Raw genomic sequence first — 19512 nt, forward strand, 5'->3', positions numbered from 1 at the left:
AAAACACGCCCCCCTCCAACACATTTACGCCCGCCGCATTTACTCTACGCCGCCCTAAGTAAGGAGGCAAGTACTTTGAGAATACAGTACTTGCCTCTCTTACTTAAGGCGGCGTAGTGTAAACACGCTAGGCTACACCGTCTTAGATTTGCGCGCCCCTACCTGAATCTACCTAATATTCTTTAACAATAAATTGTTGCAAAGGTAATGAGCTAGGCTGGAGTGCCCTCTGTTCCTTATGGTTTTAGAGTCCGCTACATGCACATGTGCCTACAGTGAACCTGCTGACAGGAGGAGAGAGCAGAACAAGTTGATGACTTTTCTTTGTGTCTTTCTGCTCTTTATTGTCTAATCTTCAGCAGAGTGGTGACATGGCTGTATTCCTTAGCTGCAGTGAAATAGAAAAAAAAATGGGGTTGATTTATTAAAACTGGAGTGCAAAATCTTACATTTGGGCATCCCCAGCCTATTGTGAATGGCAGCACAGTCAACGCCGGAATTTGTTTCCTTTCTTGTGTGCATGTAGCAGAGCCTGATTGGCTTAGTGCTGCCCCTCCCTCTCCAGTTTCAATACTGCTGTGCAGGAGATGTCAGGAGGCCAATATAAAAACAGATTCAGGTTCTTGTGCTACCTGTGTTAAAAATCACAGTTCAATTATTTTTAAAGGCGTACACCATTACATTAAAGTGGATGTAAACCTGATTCATGAAATTTGAGCTAGGCACATCTATCTGCAGTGTTTTCTTATCTCTCTTCAAAGCCCTGTGTCTCGTAGCTTTGTCCTGCTCCGTTCCTCTGTTATCTGTTATCAGTACAAAGCTAAACTATACACAGGCAAGCTCTGCATGTGTGGGGAGGGGGGTGTGTGCCTTTCCTCCAATCAGCTGTCTCAAAGTGTCTAATAATGATCCCCTCCTACAGGGGAACCAGGAAGTAAAAATTCTAACAGGAGGTGCACTTTCTAAACCGTATATATAGCTGAAGACAGCAGATATACATGTAAAACTTAGAAAGGGAGATTTGTTTTATCTCCGTGTATCATTCTGAGGCTGTTCACTTCACTGGGTGAGGGCTTACATCCACTTTAACCACTTAACCCCGGGACCATATTGTTGCCAAAAGACCAGAGCACTTTTTGCGATTCTGCACTGCGTCACTTTAACTGACAATTGCGCGGTCGTGCAACGTGGCTCCCAAACAAAACTGGCGTCCTTTTTTTCCCACAAATAGAGCTTTCTTTTGGTGGTATTTGATCATCTCTGCGTTTTTTAGTTTTTGCGCTATAAACAAAAATAGAGCGACAATTTTGAAAAAAAAAGACAATTTTTTACTTTTTGCTATAATAAATATCCCCCAAAAATATATAAAAAAACTTTTTTTTGCTCAGTTTAGGCCGATACGTATTCTTCTACCTATTTTTCGTTAAAAAAAATCGCAATAAGTGTTTATTGATTGGTTTGCGCAAAAGTTATAGCGTTTACAAAATAGGGGGTATTTTTATGGCATTTTTATTAATATTTTTTTTTTACTAGTAATGGCGGTGATCAGCGATTTTTTTCGGTACTGCGACATTATGGCGGACACTTCGGACACTTTTGACACATTTTTGGGACCATTGGCATTTTTATAGCGATCAGTGCTATAAAAATGCATTGGATTACTATAAAAATGCCACTGGCAGTGAAGGGGTTAACACTAGGGGGCGGGGAAGGGGTTAAGTATGTCCCTGAGTGTGTTCTAACTGTAGGGGGGGTGGCACTGGGGGAAAGACTGATCTTCTGTTCATACATTGTATGAACAGAAGATCAGCATTTCTCCCCCTGAGAGGACCGGGAGCTGTGTGTTTACACACACAGCTCCCAGTCCCCGCTCTGTAACGAGCAATCGCGTGTGTCCGGCGAGGAACACGCATGGGAGTCAAGCGCGCGCGCCCCTAGTGGCCTGCGCGAGAGTCGACGTAGAGCTACGGGCTCTCGCGCAGAGGAACCAACCTGCCGCCGTAAAACGACAGCGGCGGGTCGGCAAGTAGTTAAAGTGGTTGTATACCCGCTTGTGATACATGCACCTACAGGTAGGCCTACATTAAGGCTTACCTGTAGGTGCTTGCAATATCTCCTTAACCTACATAGTTAAGGAGATATTTGCAGAAAAGCGGGCGCCCATGTCTACCGCGCATGCGCACCATAGACAACGGCACAGGCGCACTGAGCGCGACGGCTCTTGAATGGAGCCTGCCGGAAATGTGCGCATTCGCGGGGATCGTGCATGTGTGGGGAGGGAGGTGTGTGCCTTTCCTCCAATCAGCTGTCTCAAAGTGTCCAACAATGATCTCCTCCTACAGGGGAACCAGGAAGTAAAAATTCTAACAGGAGGTGCACTTTCTAAACAGTATATAAAGCTGAAGACAGCAGATATACATGTAAAACTTATATAGGGAGATTTGTTTTATCTCTGTGTATCATCTGAGGCTGTTCACTTCGTCATCGCCGCTCTGGCCAGTCACAGCGCCGGAGCGGCGATACCCAGAAGTCACTCCGGGTATCATGGCAGTGACAGAGGACGTGTCCGAGGACCGCTGCGGGGGCTTCGATCCAAGGTAAGTAATTGATAATGAGCTAGTATGCTAGTCATACTAGCTCATTATGCCTTTGCCTTGCAGGATTTAAAAAAATGTAAATAATACTTTTGGGGTATACAACCGCTTTAAGCTGCGTCTTCATATCTGCCAGTTGGTTGGCTTTGATTTGCTAATGTCTCTGCATTCTTGTCCTCACTGTCTGCATAAAAATGACTTTATTTCTTCTTTAACCTTGAAAAAACACAGTGATAACAATCTACTTCTACAGCCATTAGTGTTATCTGTACAATGCAGTAAATGCTTTGTAGTTCATGTATTAAAATTCAGAAATGGCCCATCACCATAAATTACGAGATGTGAGCCTCATGACATCATCAGCAGCCTTTTCTCTACATTCTGGGGAAACCTTGAAGTGAACTATAGAACATAAGAGATAAGGCGCACTACTGGCACCTTCTCCCAGCATTTCCTCATTGCAGCTGTGCCCCATCTCCTGAACTTTAACACTGGCTTTATGTCAGGACATAGGGCTCTGCAGAGAGACTAAATATAAACCAATAAAAGGAAGGTCACCTCTTTCCTTTCTTTCAGGTTGGTGAGCATGACTATGGTCGCCGACTTCTGTTCCCAGACCATCCTCCAAAAGTCGTTGACTGTATCTTGCTTGGGACCTGCGGGATGAATACCATTGGTTGTCAGTGTCCGATCCATAAAGTATTCTTTCTGTTTTAAATAAATGTCATTGATTTTTTTTCTTAAAGCTGGAATGTTACTTTAGTTTCTCTAGTTGGAAATAAATAGGCAATACATTCAATTTCATACACTGAGCACAAAGCATTGGATTCAGAATGTGGATGAAATCGGCACCATGTCCATATCGACTAGATTACCAAATATATGCGGACAACCCTCCAAATGAATTCAGGTTTTTCCGATGAAGGTTAATCAATGCATACAAAGATATCTGAGATACGTTACGCCCGCCAAGAGATACACCATTGTAACTGAATCCGGGCCTATATATGTTTTTTTAGCAGACACCATAGGGAATAAAATGGCGGTCATTGCAACTTTTTATCTCGCACGGTATTTGCGCAATAATTTTTCAAACGCCTTTTTTTTTATTTTCATGAATTAAAAAATAACAAAACAGTAAAGTTAGCCCAATTTTTTTTGTATAAAGTGAAAGATGAAGTTACGCCTAATAAATAGATACCCAACATGTCACGCTTTAAAATTGCGCACACTCATGCAATGGCGCCAAACTTCAGTACTTAAAAATCTCCATAGGCGTCGCTTATTTTTTTTTTACAAGTTACCAATTTTGAGTTACAGAGTAGCTCTAGTGCTAGAATTGTTGCTGGCGCTCTAACGCACGCTTCGATACCTCACATGTGTGGTTTGAACAGCGTTTACATATGTGGGCGGGACTTACGTGTGTGTTTGCTTCTGAGCGCGAGCGAGGGGCGTTTAAAAAAAAATTGTTTTATTTTTTATTTTACTTAATTTATTTTATTTTTACACTTTTTAAAAAAAAAAAAAATGTTTTGATTACTTTTATTTCTATTACAAGGAATGTAAACATCCATTGTAATAGGAATGGTTCGTGACAGGTACTCTTTATGGAGAGATGCGGGGTCAATAAGACCCCACATCTCTCCTCCAGGCTGGAAAGCATTAGATCGTGAAAAAAAATTCACAGATCTAATGCTTTCAGCCGCGATTGTGGCTGTGTTTACATTCCGGTACCCGGGCGTGAGGTCATAACATCGCGCCCCGGGCCTCCGATGATCATAGAGATGACTGGTGACCATCTGGTCACCAGTCATCTCTTTACCTCCCATCCGGCGCTGGCAGATCGTTTTTTCGGGTCTCCAATGGCAAAGGAGAGCCCGGAGAAGCACCGGATGGAGGAGGGGACATCCCCTCCCGTCGCCTATAAGAACGATCAAGCGGCGGAACTGCCGCTATGATCATTCTTATGGTGCACAGGATCGCTGGCTGAAGAGATGGATATCTGAGTGATGCCTGTAGATGCAGGCATCTTTGAGATATCCCCACTGAAAGTCCAGGATGTCATATGACGTCCTTGGGCGGGAAGTGGTTAATAAATCACTGGGACCAGATTACTTGCACCCAAGAGTACTTCGGGAACTCAGTCAAGTAATTGCCATTGTTCCTAATTTTTACTGACTGGAATGGTACCAGCTGATTGGAGAAAAGCCAATATAGCACCAATATTTAAAAAGGGCCCAAAATACATCCCTGGGAATTACAGACCAGTTAGCCTAACATCAATAGTATGCAAGCTCTTGGAGGGGATGATTAGAAAATCTATTAGATAAGCACCTGAATGACCGCAACATACTGGGATGTACAAGGTAATACTGACATATAATCACACACATAGGTTGAACTTGATGGACTTTGTGTCTTTTTTTTCAACCTCACCTACTATGTAACATACTATTTTCTCCATGGTTTAATCCCCTTTAAAGACCCCGCAAGTACAGAAGAATACCTGTTGACCTGTGAATGCATTCAGCTACTAAGTCCTGTTGTGAGCTTACAACACACAGCACTTTTGTGGATTGAATGGTGTCAGCCCTGCCCGGCTGTCTCCTGCAAAACTACTTAAAACCTACCTCTATCCCATTGCCACAACATAAAGGCCAATCATTCTGTAGTCCAAGATAAGGACTGAGACAACAAAGGAGGTGAGCACTTGTCACAGGACGGCTCTGAATTTCTGACATGAACAGGTATTTCTGTTATAACTGCTAAAAAAGTGTTAGCTGGAGTTGGCCTTTACCATAGGTTGCAGGAAAGAAAAATCGCTCGATTCCCCCATCAACACAGTCGATGGATCGACTTCAGTACAACCAGCCTGCCCATACATGGATCGAATCTCAGCCGGTCCCTACTGAACCAGCCAAGATTCTATCCATCTATGGTTGGCTTAAGTTCACCTTCAGCAAGATTTTCCCAAAATCCCCCAAAATAATTCCATATTCTGTTAATAGCACATACCAACACTCCTCCAACACTCCTCCAACACTCCTCCAACACTCCTCCAACACTCCTCCAACACTCCTCCAACACTCCTCCAACACTCCTCCTGTTATTGATTACACATGCAGCTGTTGGGGGCCTTCACAAAAAAAAATGCTGGCCTCTCAATCAAATGCTGGTCCCCCAACTGAGCTGAGTGGTGGTCCCTCTGCGCCGTTCAAACTGTATGCATGCGCTCTCTCCTTCTCTAGCCTGGCTCTTGCTTAAAGCGGAGTTCCACCCAAAAATGTAACTTTCGCTTTAAGTGAAGGTGACCCCGACATGCCACATTTGAGGTCATCTTTTTGGGGCAGGGGAGCGGATAATCTCTTTTTAGGGGCACCCAGCTCACACTTTCTTCCTGGGGCTCCGCGGCACTGGAAGTTCGCCTCTCCCCCCTCCCTCAGTGCAATCTTCTGGGACACATCACAGGTCCCAGAAGATTGCCATGTAAAAGCTACTGACTTTTATATGGGTGGAACTCCGCTTTAAGGTAAACTTACACTTTAAGGTCCATTTAAGTCCACATAAGGCCTCATTTACATTGGCCAATCCAAACGATCATCCGTGAGAGGGGCCGTGTTTGCCACACATGTTTGCCCTTGCAGGCAGTCCCACCCGTGTCTATTGGGGTGCAGCAGATGTATGGACACAGCCGCAGGTCCCAATTTGACATCCATGCAGGTGTAGGTCCCCGAACACAGACACGCACCTGCATGGGGAAATTGGGACCATCGGACACAGATGTACAGAATACCTGTGCATCTCCTGAAGGCAAGCGTGGCCCCTCGCATGGATGAATGGATATGCCCATGTGAACGAGGCCTGAGACTACCCTATCCACAGGGTGACAACACTGCTGCGTGATTTCACTTCAGAGCAAACAACGTTGTCACCCTATTACTTGCAATGGAAAAACAACAGATCTACTGGCAGTATCAAGAGGTGCTATGAAAGTTATTTTTTATATCCCTATAAATATATATATATATATATGTAGCGCCTTGCTACTTTCATAGCTGGTGCTGCCTTAAATTTAGAGGGTGGTCAGAGATTTAGTTGCCTCTGGCTGTGTTTTGCCAAATTTGGGCCTCTGTTCCAGCCATGGTTGTACTGTGAGTGACCACTATTGTTGTCTGGGGTGTTGGTACCACCTCCGGCCAAGGGTGGCAGCAGTCGAGTCAGGGCGTATTGGGTGTTTTTCCTCAGCAGCCAATCAGTGGGGGTTGATCGCTTCGCTGTGCATGCTGGGGGAGAGTACTTAAGGGACAGACGTCATTTGTTCTCGGTCGTCGATCGCTGGTCTGTCGTCCCACCACCCCCTGTGTGTGGCCCGCATGGCCGGGGGTGCGTGTTCAAGTGTTCCTGGCTCCGGGACCACGTTGGTCCGGGGTTGTGATCTACTGTGTAGGCCCGGTAGTCGGACTGGGTCTACAATTGCAGAGTGGTCCTGTGCCGTCCGTCCTGGAGGGAGGAAGCCACCTGATGAGGAACCCGTCTGGGAGAGCACCGAGCAAGAGGCTGGTATCTCAGGAGAGGCCTTGAACTTCATCGAAGGCCGCACCATTACTGAGAGGCTGGACAATGATCGCCTGTCAGTTCTGAATTCAACAAAGTTTATTCAAGAGAGAGATCCAGGTGCTTAATCCTGTGTTGAGAAGGATCCTGGACTGAATACGTCTCCACCTTTGGGAAGGTCTGAGGCAGAGACTTTGCTAAAGCTTCCGTGTGACACTCCGGCTGCTAGGCTAGCGAGAGAGGCCTGTCCAGGTGCGCAATACCCGCTCTGGCTAGAGTGGCGGCGAATGTTTTATCGCTGGAAGCAGGAGTGTTTCCGAACAGAGTTATACACCTGAACCTATTACTTACTATCCTATCTACCTCTTCAACTACTACTTTTATTATTTTACCCTGTTGGGTAATAAAGCACAGAAAAAGACACCTAAAGGGTGGACATTGCAGTTCTTCTCAGCTCTCATCGTCTACCCTAGACGGCGAAGTAATAGAGGGAACTTGCCACCCAAAACAAACCAGCAGCTCCTTTGAGGGTAGTGCCACACACACACACACACACACACACACACACACACACACATATATATATATACACATTATATATACACATATACATACATACACACAGCTTTTTTTCAGCGGGAACGCGGGGGAACGCAGTCCCGGCACCTCCTGGACTGACTGTATGTAATGGCAAGGGGTGCTGGGGTGTGCTGCAGGATATTGATGCTCTCTGCTGGTGATCTATTTTTGCAGGATGGTCTGTTGTTGCTAGGAAGGTCTATTGTTGCTGGTGGGGGACCTATTGTTTCTGGGGGGGTCTTATGTTGATGGGGGTCACTTGTTTCTGAAAGAGATTGTAACGGACACAGGCATGCTGCCGAGACAGTTATAATCTTCGTGCAGGGGGACTACAAGGAACTGCATGGCTTGTCACAAGTGAAGGTACCAGATTGTATTCTGAGCTCAAAGGGTTAACTGGACAAGTCTCTTTCATTGCTGGAATGCTAATGAACCCTCTTTTGTGTGCAGGTAAACAGCCCCCTGTGAGGTGTATGCTGATGGGGATTATGTGTGAGTGATAATTGTTTTAAAGGTTAATTGAATTCTATGTGCCTGGCCAGGAAATGTTAAGTGGGGTGAGGTGCCGAAGAGTCTAGAAACTGGCCAAGTGATTAATTCAAGGAGATGTCATTGTTTCAGGGGGTCTGTGTTGAAGCCCCCTACTGGGAAAAGGGGAGGGCGGAAACTGTCATTGTTCTTGTAACAGTTGTAACCAGATATAAGCAGGTGAAATATGCCAAATAAAGTCAGTCTGCTTGACCCTTCAAACGTAGTACGTCTCGTTTCTTGGAAGGGCGTTCGATGGGATATACCGGCGGTACCTGCATATCGCAGCTTGCCAGGGAAAAGGACGTCTCCAACGGCCGATACCCCTCACTACCAGTGGGTAGCCGTTACATTTGGTTGGTAGCAGTGGGATGGTCCTTTTATCCAAAGAGCAAGTGCTGAATGGAGTCGCAGTACGCCAGGCTGAAAAGATCCACACTGAAAGATCTATTGGAGATTCGTGGTAGGAGCACCAGCAACAGACCACGGAGGGAGCTGATAGCTGAACTGCTGGAGCTGGACGAAATGGATGGATCCATGGAAGGAACGGAGCCCCTTGCACCGGTCAGCAAAGAAGATGTAATTACTGGGATTGTACAGCGGAGATTATCCTTGTATCCAGAAACGTCCGTGGAACTAATCAACCAGCTGTTCCGGGAAGCAAGGGAAGAAATACAAACGAAGAGGGGACAAGAACTGGAACTGGTAAGAGCGAGACAGCCCATTACACCTGCAGTTCCTACCCCCCCACCTGCTGCTACAGGAAAGAAAATACCGTTCACTGCATTCAAAGCTTTTGTAGAAAGTGAGGAGGAAATCGATGGATATTTGGCGGACTTTGAGAGGCAGTGCTCACTACACCAGGTCCCACCAGACCAATGGGTCACTATTTTGTCGGGGAAATTGTCGGGCAAAGCCAATGAAGCCTTTCGGGCTCTCACTCCAGAGGATATTTTACAATACCAGCAAGTTAAAAAGGCGCTGCTAACCCGATATGCCGTAACGCCAGAAGCCTACCGCCGGCGCTTCCGGGAGTCCAAGAAGATGGCTGTGGACTCCCACATGGAATGGGCCAACCAGTTACAAAGGGTGGCATCGCTTTGGGTCCAAGGGTGCAAGGCCAACACCGGGGAGGAAGTATTGCAGCTGTTCCTAATGGAACATTTCTTCCAAGACCTGGCCGCAGACATACAAGACTGGGTACGAGATCGCCGGCCCGCTAACTTAAACGAGGCGGCTCGGCTAGCAGATGAGTACGCGGAAACAAGGAAAGTAAGCCAGGGTACTACACGGCTGGCTCATAAGGTAGAACCGCGTACTCCAACCGTCACCCCACGCCCAGAGTTTCGGGCTCCAGTCCCACCACGTCCTCAGGGGCCTAGCAACTACCCCCGGGATTCGCCTAGGGTGACGTGCCATCACTGCAGCGACACGGGACATATTGCTCGTTATTGCCCTTTGAGAGCTACAAATAACAATTGGAGACGCACAGAACCTAACACAGAGGTCACTCCATCACGTCCCTCTGCGGCCCACTGCCTGGAGACCGAGGGGGGCCCTGAGGAATGTCTGGGAATTTGGTATGAGGCAGACCCAATACAAGCGGCCTCTCCGGATAACCGTCAGCATCACCGTCAGGAGGTACGAGTGAATGGACAAGTAGCACAAGGCTTAAGAGATTCCGGGACTACTATCACTCTGATTCAAAAACATCTGGTAAAGCCAGAGAACGTGTCCACTCGCACAGTTGCCGTCCGGGTCGCAGGGGGTGCTGTATTTCACGTACCCACCACCCGGGTGCACTTAGACTGGGGAGCCGGGTCAGGAAAGACCACAGTTGGTATCATGGACAACCTACCTGCCGAGGTGGTGCTGGGCAACGACATTGGCCCTCTGACTTCGGCTTATTTACCTACACCTGCTGCTGCTTGTCCCGTGACCACCCGCGTTGCTGGAATCAACCCGCTTGCTGCTGAGAACCGGGTAAGACTACCTTCCCCGACCTGTACTGTAGATCCGGCACAATATCACAGTCTAAAATGGGAATGTGACAAGTTGGCCAGTGAGAAATCAGAGATGCAACGACACTATGTCACGTATTATGAGATGTCCCGTGGCTTGAACATTGAAATGCACAAACAGGCGGAAATTGTCAAAAGATTAAATGGGATTTGCATCCAGGTGGTGCCGTATCTGTCCCAAGAGCATCAGCAACAGGTTTTGGGAGCCATTGAGAGAGCAAAGCAAGTGACTGTTCCAGAATTGAATTCTATTCTTCACCGTCACCATCAGCTACCGACATGGTAAGCCAATGGGAAGGCCGACGGACTGTCCAGGCAAACGGAACTTTTACCCTAACAGCAGACCGGACATCCCCAAGTTGATCCGAAAAGGATCAATCCGGGTCTGCCGGAGTGTTCCACAAAGGGGGAGTAGTGTAACGGACACAGGCATGCTGCCGAGACAGTTATAATCTTCGTGCAGGGGGACTACAAGGAACTGCATGGCTTGTCACAAGTGAAGGTACCAGATTGTATTCTGAGCTCAAAGGGTTAACTGGACAAGTCTCTTTCATTGCTGGAATGCTAATGAACCCTCTTTTGTGTGCAGGTAAACAGCCCCCTGTGAGGTGTATGCTGATGGGGATTATGTGTGAGTGATAATTGTTTTAAAGGTTAATTGAATTCTATGTGCCTGGCCAGGAAATGTTAAGTGGGGTGAGGTGCCGAAGAGTCTAGAAACTGGCCAAGTGATTAATTCAAGGAGATGTCATTGTTTCAGGGGGTCTGTGTTGAAGCCCCCTACTGGGAAAAGGGGAGGGCGGAAACTGTCATTGTTCTTGTAACAGTTGTAACCAGATATAAGCAGGTGAAATATGCCAAATAAAGTCAGTCTGCTTGACCCTTCAAACGTAGTACGTCTCGTTTCTTGGAAGGGCGTTCGATGGGATATACCGGCGGTACCTGCATATCGCAGCTTGCCAGGGAAAAGGACGTCTCCAACGGCCGATACCCCTCACTACCAGTGGGTAGCCGTTACAGAGATCTACTGTTGGGAGAGGGGTCTGTTGTTGATGGAAGCCAGAGAGTCTATTAATGCTGGCTGTGCGGAGATCTGTTAATGCTGCCGGGAGAGTTTTGTTGCTAGGGGGGGAAATTTGTTGTGGGTGGTCCATTGTTTTTATGGGGATCTATTGTTGCTGGCTGCAGGGGGATCTATTTTACTGCTTTTTTTTATATCATTGCTGAATTACATACTATAGCCCGGATCCACGAAGAAGTTACATCGGAGTATCTATTGATACACCGCGTAACTTCTAGTTTGCTCCGGCGTATCTTTGTTTTGTATCCACAAAACAAGATACGCCTGAAGCTGGGCTAGATCCGACTGGTGTACGTCTTAGTACGCCGTCGGATCTAAGGTGCATATTTACGCTGGCCGCTAGGTGGCACTTCCATTGATTTCCGCGTCGAGTATGCAAATTAGCTAGATACGCCAATCCACAAACGTACGTCCGCCACATTTTTTTACGTCGTTTCCGTAAGGCTTTTTTCAGCGTAACATTACCCCTTGCTCTTTGAGGCGTACGCAATGTTAAGTATGGACGTCGGGGCAGCGTCAAATTTTCCGTTGTTTACGTCATTTGCGTAAAACGTTCGCGAATAGGGCTTTGCGTAGAATTACGTTAACGTCGAAAGCATTGGCTTGTTGCAGGTTAATTTGGAGCATGCGCACTGAGATACCCCCACGGACGGCGCATGCGCCGTTCAGAAAAAACGGCATTTACATGGGGTCAAGACATATTAGCATAAAACACGCCCACAACTTAGTCATTTGAATTGCGCGCCCTTACGCCGACACATTTACACTACGCCGCCGTAACTTACGGCGCAAATTCTTTGTGGATATGGAAAATACGCTGTAAGTTACGGCGGCGTAGTGTATCTGAGATGCGCTACGCCGGACGTAAAAATGCGCCGAGGTACGTGGATCTGGCTCTACATTGCTTAGCACCACAAAATGATACTTGATTCTATATTGTCTAAAAGGGATGGTTCTGGGAGATGGGTAGAGGGCGGAGAAAAGGAGCGACTCGGAAAGGGGGAGTTCCTGCACCTATTGTCTTGTGTACATAAATAAAATAAAACTTGAGTTGCATTTTAAGGATTACAAAATACCAGTTACAAAAAGAGTGCTAGTTGGGAGCCCCTGCTGTCCATATTTCTATGATAAATGTACCAAAGTCACACTGGGCTGAACGGCTGGATTTCTATACTCATTTCCTGAGCTCCACCTAAAACTAAAAATAAAACCTTCCACTTTCTACAAATCCAACGTGACTCAGAGGCCTCCCTACTGAACAGCAACTTGTGAATGTCACACATTTCACTTCTTAGGAAGTCTAAAGGGTGGGAAGAAAAAACAATCTATTGGCCGTCTCTTCCTGTTTCGGTACAAAATCACCCATCACATGAATGTTTCCAGTAATACAATATGAATGGCTGTACAGCACCAAGGCAATAATCCTCATCAGTGGGGCCATCTCTGGATCATTATCTTCTCGGCTTGTTTCCGAGGTCCGGAGGAAATCAACTGCTACAGGAGACAAGGGGTGTTGGGGCTCATCTAATAAGATATAGTGAGACATCGAAATATTTAGTAGTCAGCTTTTTTTTTATATCTATATCAGGGGTCTCCAAACTGCGGCCCGAGGGCCAGATGTGGCCTTTTGCCAGCCTTTATCCGGCCCTTGGGGCACAATTCCTTCCACTGATATGAGGCACTATTCCTCCCACTGACACCAACAATGGGGCACTATATCTTCCACGGTTACCAATGATGGGATACTATTCCTCCTACTATTAGGGGGAATACTTCTCCATTTGTCCACCAACTCTGAGGCCATATTTATTCTCACCGATGCTGGGTTGGTGAAATTTTCTGCCCCTTTTGGCCACAATCCGGCCCTCCTAAAGTCTGAAGGACAATAAAGTGGCCCTTTGTATGAAAAGTTTGGAGACCCCTGATCTATACCAATATACAGTTGTGTTTGTCAATGTTTCCACTTAACCACTTGACCTCTGCAGGGTTTTACCTCCTACATGACCAACCATTTTTTGCTATTTAGCACTGCGCTATTTTAACTGGAACACTGTAACCAAATTAAATTTATATAATTAATTTTCTCACAAATAGAGCTTTCTTTTGGTGTTATTTGCGTTTTTAAAATTTTTACAATATAGACAAAAAAAGACCAAACATTAAAAAAAAAATTATATATATATATATATATATATATATATATATATATATATATATATATAATTTTTTTAATTTATTGAATATGTTTTATAGCAGAAAGTAAAACTTTTTCTATTAATAAAAGCCCAATAAGTATATATATATATATATATATATATATATATATATATATATATAATAAAAATATATACTTATTGGGCTTTTATTTTATCAATAGACGTATCAGAATACATTTTGGCATATATATATATATATATATATATATATATATATATATATATATATATATATATATATATATATATATATATATATATATATATATAATTTTGGTTGAATGTTAACTGCAAACTATGGTATATATACTGGAAATTTGTTATACTACTAATGGCGGTGATCAACAACCTATAATAAAACTGCGATAGTGCAGTGGGCAATCTGACACTTACTGATGCTTAGGGGGAACTGACTAACTGCCACTGACATTAATATGACACTGGTTTTGAAGGTGTTGACTTCTTCTGCTGCCACCCTTGGCCTGAGTTTTTTTTATTTTGCCCGTGGTAAGGTCAGGGCCAATCCTTGGCAGGGTGCACAGTGTGCTTTGCACCCAGGCGCCTGCAGAGGAGGGGGTGCCAAAGTGGCAGAGTTCTCCCCTCCCTCCTTCTCTCCTTGTTTGTGTCCATCCAGAACTAGTATTCTAAGCATAGGTGTGTGTCCGTCCAGAACTGATGCGTCTCTGACCATCTCCTTTACCATGTCTGCAGTCTCTGACCATCTCATGTTCTATATCTGCAGTCTCTGACTATCGCCTGTACTGTGTCTGCAGTCTCTGACTATCGCCTGTACTGTGTCTGCAGTCTCTGATCATCTCCTGCACTATGTCTGCAGTCTCTGATCATCTCCTGCACTATGTCTGCAGTCTCTGATCATCTCCTGTACTGTGTCTGCAGTCTCTGACCATCTCATGTTCTATGTCTGCAGTCTCTGACCATCTCATGTTCTATGTCTGCAGTCTCTGACCATCTCCTGTATCATGTCTGCAGTCTCTGACCATCTCCTGTATCATGTCTGCAGTCTCTGACCATCTCCTGTACTGTGTCTGCAGTCTCTGACCATCTCCTGTACTGTGTCTGCAGTCTCTGATCATCTCCTGTACTATGTCTGCAGTCTCTGATCATCTCCTGTACTATGTCTGCAGTCTGACCATCTCATGTTCTATGTCTGCAGTCTCTGACCATCTCCTGTATCATGTCTGCAGTCTCTGATCATCTCCTGTATTATGTCTGCAGTCTCTGACCATCTCCTGTATTATGTCTGCAGTCTCTGACCATCTCCTGTACTGTGTCTGCAGTCTCTGATCATCTCCTGTATTATGACTGCAGTCTCTGACCATCTCCTGTACTGTGTCTGCAGTCTCTGACCATCTCATGTTCTATGTCTGCAGTCTCTGACCATCTCCTGTACTGTGTCTGCAGTCTCTGACCATCTCATGTTCTATGTCTGCAGTCTCTGACCATCTCATGTTCTATGTCTGCAGTCTCTGACCATCTCATGTTCTATGTCTGCAGTCTCTGACCATCTCCTGTATCATGTCTGCAGTCTCTGACCATCTCCTGTATCATGTCTGCAGTCTCTGACCATCTCCTGTACTGTGTCTGCAGTCTCTGATCATCTCCTGTACTATGTCTGCAGTCTCTGATCATCTCCTGTACTATGTCTGCAGTCTCTGACCATCTCCTATACTGTGTCTGCAGTCTCTGACCATCTCATGTTCTATGTCTGCAGTCTCTGACCATCTCCTGTATCATGTCTGCAGTCTCTGATCATCTCCTGTATTATGTCTGCAGTCTCTGACCATCTCCTGTATTATGTCTGCAGTCTCTGACCATCTCCTGTACTGTGTCTGCAGTCTCTGATCATCTCCTGTATTATGACTGCAGTCTCTGACCATCTCCTGTACTGTGTCTGCAGTCTCTGACAATCTCATGTTCTATGTCTGCAGTCTCTGACCATCTCCTGTACTGTGTCTGCAGTCTCTGGCCATCTCATGTTCTATGTCTGCAGTCTCTGACCATCTCATGTTCTATGTCTGCAGTCTCTGACCATCTCATGTTCTATGTCTGCAGTCTCTGACCATCTCCTGTATCATGTCTGCAGTCTCTGACCATCTCCTGTATCATGTCTGCAGTCTCTGACCATCTCCTGTACTGTGTCTGCAGTCTCTGATCATCTCCTGTACTATGTCTGCAGTCTCTGATCATCTCCTGTACTATGTCTGCAGTCTCTGACCATCTCCTATACTGTGTCTGCAGTCTCTGACCATCTCCTATACTGTGTCTGCAGTCTCTGATCATATCCTGTACTGCGTCTGCAGTCTCTGATCATCTCCTGTACTGTGTCTGCAGTCTCTGATCATCTCCTGTATTATGTCTGCAGTCTCTGATCATCTCCTGTACTGTGTCTGCAGTCTCTGACCATCTCCTGTACTGTGTCTGCAGTCTCTGACCATCTCATGTTCTATGTCTGCAGTCTCTGACCATCTCCTGTATCATGTCTGCAGTCTCTGAACATCTCCTGTATCATGTCTGCAGTCTCTGACCATCTCCTGTACTGTGTCTGCAGTCTCTGATCATCTCCTGTACTATGTCTGCAGTCTCTGATCATCTCCTGTACTATGTCTGCAGTCTCTGACCATCTCCTATACTGTGTCTGCAGTCTCTGACCATCTCCTATACTGTGTCTGCAGTCTCTGACCATCTACTATACTGTGTCTGCAGTCTCTGATCATATCCTGTACTGCGTCTGCAGTCTCTGATCATCTCCTGTACTGTGTCTGCAGTCTCTGATCATCTCCTGTATTATGTCTGCAGTCTCTGATCATCTCCTGTACTGTGTCTGCAGTCTCTGATCATCTCCTGTACTGTGTCTGCAGTCTCTGACCATCTCATGTTCATTTTGAAATTGGACCCCTATTGTAATAAACTGCCTGTGTGAACAATATAAACTCTTATACAATGTTTTCTCCGGGCCCCCCTCCCGGGATTGCATAGAAACACATTCTCACAAGTTCTCAGCACGCACTTACCTTGCGCGGCTATGAATTTATTTTTCTCTTTATAGCCCTGAAACAAGAAAACAGAGAAGAGAAGATGTAATATGTATCAGCTGTGTGGGGAAGTGAGAAGAGAACAGGGAACAGATGGAGGACTCGGCTCTTACATCAATGTATGAAGCGTTAATGTAGTCTGAACATACGCATCCTTCAATCGGCGTCAGCGAGGCTCTGGAGTGGTCATCTGAGAAGAAAGAATAGAGAAAGGAAGGTAAAGAGTTTCCATCTTGGAGATTTTCCAACATTCAGAAGATCAACGCTGTATCTTGGCCTAGGCCAACAAGGCCCAAGGCCCTCAGAACTATTGTCCCCACTGGAAAATTTCAGGGCAGGTCTCAAACAGGAAGGGGTGTGACCTTGACAGGAAGGGGTGGATCATATTTAAATTATGGGATGCACGAGTTCAGTCAGGCCTAGGGCAGCGCAAAACCTAAATACACCACTGCAGAAGATACATATCGAAAATAATTCAATCCGGATGGCCGCACTCCAACAACGATTTCTTTATTGGCTAAAAACCATACAGCAAAAGATGCAACCAACAGCTGACATGTTTCACACGGGTGCTTACTCAGAAGATACAATGGGAGACATTATAGGCCTATTCACACCTATAGGGTTTAACTCGGGTCAACAGGTCTGTATGGATTAGTTATTGTCTTAAAGCGGGGGTTTAACCAAAAAACAAGTATATAACATTACATTCAGTATACCTCAAACATGTACAGTATGCCGGTTTTTTTTTGGGGGGGGGGGGGGGTGTACATACGGTATTATCGGTATTTTCCTCCCGGCTTCCGGGGACTCACTCCCGCGGGATTTGCCGTTCCTGTGCAGTGCCGCAATGTCATCTGGGACTTCGCCCATATGATTGACGTGCCTGAGAAAAACTCCCACCGGCGGATAAGGCGTGTCACGACTTTCCGAAAATAGCCGAACTGCGAGTCGGCTCTATACGGCGCCTGCGCAGTCAGCGCTACACGGCTCCTAGTCGGTACGCAGGCGCCGTATAGGGCCGACTCGCAGTTGGGCTATTTTCGGAAAGTCATCACGCGCCTTATCCGCCGGTGGGAGTTTTTCTCAGGCACGTCAATCATATGGGCGAAGTCACAGATGACATTGCGGCACTGCACAGGAACGCCAAATCCAGCGGGAGTGAGTACCCGGAAACCGGGAGGAAAATACCGATACTACCGTATGTACACCCCCCCCCAAAAAAAAACAGCATACTGTACATTGTTTGAGGTATGTAATGTTATATATTTGTTTTTAGGGTGAACCCCCGCTTTAACAACTTCCGGACCGCCTTCCACACATTTACTTCGGTAAGGCGGCCCGGCTGCGCAAAACAACATACCTGTGCGGAGGCGCGCGTGCGCTGATTAAACATAGGGGGAGCCAATCAGCAGGTTCGGCAGACACAATGTCTGCCGGCCCCACCCGTGATCTTTCCCCAGAGAGGCAGAACAGCAATCTGCCTATGTAAACAAGGCAGATTGCCGTTCTGACAGGGGAGAACATAGAGATCTTGTGTTCCTGCTAAGGGCCCATTCACACCTGAGCGTTTTGTAGCCTGAAGCTATAAAACGCTAGAGGGGAAAAAATCCATTATTCTCAATGGAGATGGTTCACATCTCCACTCCAAAACGCCTGAAGCCGAACGCCTGAAGCTCAAACAAGTTCTGGACCCTTTTTTGTCGCTCGAATCGGGCTGATTTGGGCATTTTTGAACGTTTGTATTCCCATAGAAACAAATGGAAACGCTCAATTCAATCGTCTAGCGCTTCTACGTGCGCTTTGTCGCTTTAATCTGTTCTGTGAAATAGAATATTCACCCAGGAAGAAGATAAAAAAAATCTACAAACATAGCAACAAATGATGAGAGAGATGATAATTTTTCCTATTGGCTAAAAGTTCAAAAACGTCGGACAACGCTGTAGGCAAACGTGCAAATACGCGCGACAAAACGCCGAAAAAAAACCGCTCAAAAACGCTACGCTCCGGTGTAAATGGGGCCTAAGCAGGAACACGAATCTCTGTGGTCTCCCAGTCAAAGCAATTCCCGACACAGTTAGTAAGCAGCCAATAGGGACACACTTAACCCTTTGATTGCCCATGATGTTAACCCCAATGTCATTAGTACAGCAACAGTGCATATTTTTGGCACTGATCACTGTATAGGTGTCACTGGTCCCCCCAAAAAAGTGTCAGTTAGGTGTCCGATTTGTCTGCCGCAGTCCTGCTAAAAATCATTGATCGCCACCAATACTAGTAAAAAAAAATAAAAAAAAAATGCAATAAAAATATAGCTCATTATTTGTAGACGCTGTAACTTGTGCACAAACCAATCACTATACACCAATTGGGATTTTTCTTTTTACCAAAAATATGTATCAGAATACATATTGGCCTAAATTATTGAAAAAAAAATGATTTTTCCAATTTTTTTATTAGGTAAGTTTTATAGCAGAAATTACATTTTTTTTTATTTTTTTTTTTCAAAATTGTTGGTCTTTTTTTGTTTATAGCACAAAAAATAAAAACCGCAGAGGTGATCAAATACCACCAAATAAAGTTCTTTTGTGGGGAAAAAAAGGACATCAATTTTGTTCGCTAACAGCATCGCACGACCGCCAAATTGTCCGTTAAAGAGACGAAGTGCCGTATCGCAAAAAATGGCCTGTCATGGAGGAAATAAAACCTTCCGGGGCTGAAGTGGTTAAATGGCGCAGGGCACTGAGGTGTGCTGGCCATGTGTCCATTTTCTGATTCATAGACAAGGGCCGGGATTCAGAAAGGACTTACGACGACGTATCTCCAGATACGCCGTCGTAAGTCAAAATGTGCGCCGTCGTATCTATACGCTTATTCAGGAAAGCA

The 19512-nt window shown here is 45.6% G+C and overlaps 1 protein-coding gene across 1 annotated transcript in view; it reads right to left on the reverse strand.

The window, feature by feature from the left end:
• The window catches only part of PTPRE (protein tyrosine phosphatase receptor type E), a 327572-nt gene that overhangs the window by 81798 nt on the left and 226262 nt on the right, over positions 1–19512 (reverse strand). The window contains exons 7-9 of the mRNA XM_040361419.1: positions 16740–16816; positions 16606–16642; positions 3153–3250 (exon numbers count right to left, since the gene is read on the reverse strand). Coding sequence (XP_040217353.1) covers positions 3153–3250; positions 16606–16642; positions 16740–16816 — 212 coding nt within the window. The remainder of the gene's footprint in view (positions 1–3152; positions 3251–16605; positions 16643–16739; positions 16817–19512) is intronic.

This window comes from Rana temporaria, chromosome 8, assembly GCF_905171775.1.
Source record: "Rana temporaria chromosome 8, aRanTem1.1, whole genome shotgun sequence".
NCBI lineage: Eukaryota > Metazoa > Chordata > Amphibia > Anura > Ranidae > Rana > Rana temporaria.